At 30.2% G+C, this 5196-nt stretch overlaps 1 protein-coding gene across 2 annotated transcripts in view; it reads right to left on the bottom strand.

Moving 5' to 3' along the window:
• Window positions 1-360: 360 nt before the first annotated feature.
• LOC108688070 (transcriptional activator protein Pur-beta) overlaps window positions 361-5196 on the bottom strand; it is a 26750-nt gene continuing 21914 nt past the window's right edge. Inside the window, exons 5-7 of one of the 2 annotated variants that reach the window (XM_018194163.1) lie at window positions 3693-3823; window positions 3236-3463; window positions 361-1894 (exon numbers count right to left, since the gene is read on the bottom strand). In XM_018194163.1, the coding sequence (XP_018049652.1) occupies window positions 1646-1894; window positions 3236-3463; window positions 3693-3823 (608 nt within the window). In that variant the 3' untranslated portion in view covers window positions 361-1645. The remainder of the gene's footprint in view (window positions 1895-3235; window positions 3464-3692; window positions 3824-5196) is intronic. The other variant, XM_018194164.1, reaches the window with a different exon arrangement.

Genomic DNA, 5196 nt, shown 5'->3' with positions numbered 1-5196 from the left:
CCGCCGTAGTAACATGTAATTATTATTAGAAAACACAAGGTTACACAGTCCTCGACTGAGTACAGATGTGTAGTGTTGTAGTCGACGATAACGGACAATTGAAATGTAACTTGTGTCGTCATGTGCACGAAAGTGTCTAGGGATATTGCAATTGAAAAGCACCCTATATGTATATATATATACATATATACATATATATATACATATATATATATATACATATATACATATATATACACACATATGTGTGAGTGTGTATCATTACTTTTAATAGAAATATGGTTCAGTTTTTAAATGAATATATGATATCGCGTGGTGCAGACAGTAATATAAATATTCGAATAAAAGATGTAAATATTTTCACATCCTTATTCTTTTATGTATACATTTTGTTCAACTTAATAATTTATTACCACAGTAACAAATCGCACTCTTGAACAAACATAATGGAGTCGCATGCAGCAACATTTTATCTACATCCAATTTGCGACATTTCTTCGACAAGTATATTCACCAAAAGTACAGCGACTTCAAGATTTTTTTCGGTAAAATCGCGCGACGAGAGATGTACATACTGCCTACATAGATACAATAGATCTTGATTTTTACCTTTTTTTCCTCGCGACAATCTGCACGTTTTTCTTCTTATTTACCCGTGATATAATCGTTAATATAACAACTATTTATTCATAAATTCTGAACGATCAAATTCAATTGTAACGTGATCTACACTACAGTCCATTTCCCCTTCAAGATTTTCGTTTGTTTAACTTATACATATGAGATGCAAAATGCATGTGATTATCCCAGATTGAAAAGATTGAAAAGATGTACGAAAAAAATTAGTGAAAAACTAAAGAAATCATGTGTCTATGGAAAGCCAGGAAATGAACGGTAGTACTCATAACGTTAATCGATGGCAACTCGAGTTCACCTAAAAAGATATCGCTCGATAATCATTATACTCTCGATTTTCCGTTGTTGCGTATTTTTTGTCCTTTTCTTTTTTTGTATTATCCCGTTAGTCGCACGAGCGGCAGTGACTCATTTTCCCTCTGCGCGCGCGCGCGCGTACACACACATACTCCACACACACACGCGCGCGCGGGTACGCGCGAACGCGCACACACGCACATGCATACACACGCAAACACATCGTCATCATCATCTACCCCTTTTTCATCTCGTCTTCTTCATCTTTTCTCGTCTTCATGTGCAAACAATATGCGTAATAACTACGTCACAAATCCGTTTTTCGTTTTCTTCTTTTCTTTTTATTAAGTCTGCGATTATATGAATATACTCAACAATCAGTTGATACCCTCTGCGATATAATGGTCATATTTCAGGCGAGTTTTGGTGTTTGCGCGCTTAATGGCAAGTATGACGATGTGTGTTGATGATGATAATGACCTGGCGATGGTGACATTATCTCAGGTGAGGTGACGATGACGATAAATGGTCTCGATGTAACAATGATTATACCGATGATAATTCTGATGACCATGTCGATGTCATAGCCGATGAATAATGACGATGACGACGATGGCATAGACTCTGACAAGTTTCGTTACTTCGCTTAATGACTTGAAAACGAGTTTACGAGTTATAATTCCCAAATGTTCGAGTTAAGTTAAAGCCTTTTTCACTTGATTAAGGGAGAGTCTAAATTTGGATTGGGATTAGGCTGCGTATTCGAGGATGGCGATGGTACCTGTGCCACCACCGAGCCTTTTCCCTCAGACAATACATTTCCTCCTCCGCCACCGCTGCTGCTGCTGCTGACACCACCGCCACCTTCTTTCATTTTCTCGCAATAATCTGCAAAGATATCACGGAAACGTGCCCAGGATTTTTCTGGTACGGTGATGGCTGTCCTAAAGTTCGTCTTCACCTATAAGAAAATAATTTATACATTTTTCCTATCGTCGCATGTTATATTTATTAAAAACTTCATTAATTTTGCTTTCTTTTTATTTTGCTGACATTAAAAAAATAATAAATGTAATTTTTTTTTATTAATATAAATATAAACTTAAATATTTTTTTATCTACTCAAACCAAAAAAAGATTCCATTTCTATTTCTGATATTTTTAATTGAATTTTTTACTTTTTAATAAGAGCATTTATAAAGTAAAATGTCTTTAAAGGGCTATAGGTCTTTTTCTTACAAAAATTTTGATGTAAAAAAATATAAATAACATTTATTATGCAAAATATGACACTGACTTTAAAACATAATAAACATACTAATCATATCATCTCGCAATTTCTATATTAGTTGCAATTGATCTCAAGTTGATTGCAACAAGCTCGCAATCATTTGTGATTAATGTAGAATCATAGTTACGGATAGGATTTTTTTTTCTTTTATGTTAAATCAATGTATAGTGTTTATAGATTTATGAAAAAAAGAAAATTTCTATAAAAGGATAGGGTAATTTCAGTATGTAACAATGCACCTAATAAAAATATAATTTATCAAGTATTATTTACTATGCTAAGGTAAATAAATTATACCAAAAACTATCTACTATTATGAAAAAAATATTAGGAAATAGAGGCCTCAGTGATTTAAAGGCTTAAGATGCTTGCACGAAATGCTAGAAATTCGGGTTCGATCCCTGGCCGAGGTAATATTTTTCGCAATATAATTGTTTACAGATTTTAATTTGTTATCCAGCATTATTACTTTATAAGATGCTATGAGCATCAAATTAGTAAATTGCTAAGCAATTTAATTTGTGATATTACTATTGTAGTATAATTGGTTTGCGTTTCAAGAGCGAAAAATGAATTCGGCGCGCAATTTAAATAATTATATAGGTAGTATATAAATTCACATAGAATTATTTAAGCACTTAAGATTCAGATTAAAGGTTTCCTTTCTTGTTCACATGAAACTCTTGTTTAATAATTGCTTAGTAATATTCTTTGCAATAACCAGTAACTTTATAGAAATTCTCTTGTGAATCTCAATAAATTAAAAATGCTTGATAATATCATGTTTCCTATGTTTTTTTCTAGATAAATATCTTAATTAAAAAAAGGAGTTCTTTTTCTCATAATTTTACGTCAAGATGATCACTGGCCAATTCGAGCAGATCTTTTTTTTTTGATAAAACAAAAATTATAAAGGATAAAAAGAAAAAAATATATATAAGAAAAAATACATACAAGAAGGTAAAATTTCAAATGATTTATCTATACGTTTCTTAGGAAAATAATTTATACCTCAGAAATTCTCATATAGATGCCACGATTGTTCTGGCCGATATCAAAATAGAAATTCTTGCTATCCACGCGCATGTAACGACCTTCTGGTAAATCACCTTTGAAGCCACCATCATCCGTCCCAAATTCCTCAAGAAGATCCGTTAATGCGTCACGAAATTCTATCATACCTTGTGCTGGTATTGCAATCTGAGTCCTAGGTCCACCTCGTGTTATCGTTTGCGACACCTGAGAAAAGTAACATAAATATTACACAAAATCTTCTGTCCAATTCATTGTATTGTTTGGATTCATAATACGAGATTATCGTTATATTAGATAATCCATTTTATCAACAATTTTAGAAGAACTCTATTTATCTTTTCATTTTTCAAAAAAAGCAGACCTCTTGAGATGAAAGCCGACAGAGTCTTCTTATGACTTAGCGTAGAAAGTAAGTACATTGGCTGGTACATACAGGGTGACTCACCCGCAGGAAACGGCCGCGAGAATTCTCCTTGAGGTCCAAGTAATATCGTCTATTATCCTTCACCATCATTTCTGATTTGAGTTTTCCATCGTCTGGCACATTTTCCGGATTTGGTGGACCTGATTATCCGGCAAGCAAAGATGTTAATAAATTAAACATTTTTTTCAAATATAAAAACTCAATCATAATAATTGATAAAAATTATTGTAAATAAAAAATTATTGTAAATATAAACTCAATACTTGAAATTATGATAAATAGAAAAAAGGATTAATTTTATAATATATCGATATTTTCAATATATGTCAAATTATAAAGTTTTTTAATATTTTATAGAGTGAAGCGTGATTTGTGATTCAACTGAAAAGGGATGATTCTTCACATAAAAATTAATTAAAAATATGAAATAAATTTCTTCATATAAGGATTCATTTTCGAGAAAATTGATTTTAAAAATTCGTCAAATATGTATATAATCTGCTACAATTTCATAGACATAAGTATAACATTCATTCCATTGTCGATAATTTAATGTTTGTAAATACTGTTAAAACATAGTTATTTTTTATTTATTCTATTATTTTGTTTTTTCCTTTCAGTCTCTATCGAGTTACCACCACACGATATAATGACAGAAGATAATGTATTGTTTTTTTTTGCTTTAAGTAAATATTATTAAGAAAAGGCATTCTTTTTTGAATGCCTATCTGAGCACCTGATTTTGAGTATTTGAACTTTGAATATGTTGTTTTCTTATAGACAAAAATAACAGATATTTTTTTTATACATGCATGTTCGCACTTTTAAGGAATGAAACATACCTTACAAAAAAATCGAATATTCTATTTTTAAACAAATATGTTATTTTCTAATCGTTGTCCTGTTACTAAACGTAATCATACAAATACTAATTAAAATTAATTTTCATTGCTTTTCTATCATATGATAAAAATTGTGGTCGTTGCCAATACTTAAAGAAGCAATTTTCTAGGAGATAAATACAATTTTTAAAATATTCTAGATATGATGTCCAGATATAATGTCAGACTATGAGAATTATTCTGCATAATAATTAAATATTGAGTTGTCCGGAAAGTTCGATGCCGATTTTGAAGAAAAATTGAAACGCAGAAGACTTAAATTTTAGTATACATTTATTAAATTATATAGAATTATATAAAATATATAGTATACATTTATTAAATTATATAAAATATATAGTCGGCACGAACTTTCCGGACAATCCAATACATGTGTCACACACAGTCTTTTATAAATGAATAAAATAAATATAAAGTATAATTATACATATATTTGATATGGCTTTTCAAAATTATTTTTCTTTCAAACAAAGCTTTATACAAAACAATTTTATTTCATATTTTCAATTTATTTTTGTATGTATAAGATATTTTCAATTTATTTTTATATGTATTTTAACTCTATATCATGAGTCTCATGTATATAATACATATGTCCCATATTAACCTTT

The sequence above is a fragment of the Atta colombica genome, unplaced genomic scaffold (genome assembly GCF_001594045.1).
Source record: "Atta colombica isolate Treedump-2 unplaced genomic scaffold, Acol1.0 scaffold225, whole genome shotgun sequence".
Lineage (NCBI taxonomy): Eukaryota > Metazoa > Arthropoda > Insecta > Hymenoptera > Formicidae > Atta > Atta colombica.
Note: the sequence above shows the minus strand (reverse complement) of the source record. Positions and strands in the feature narration are given on the sequence as shown.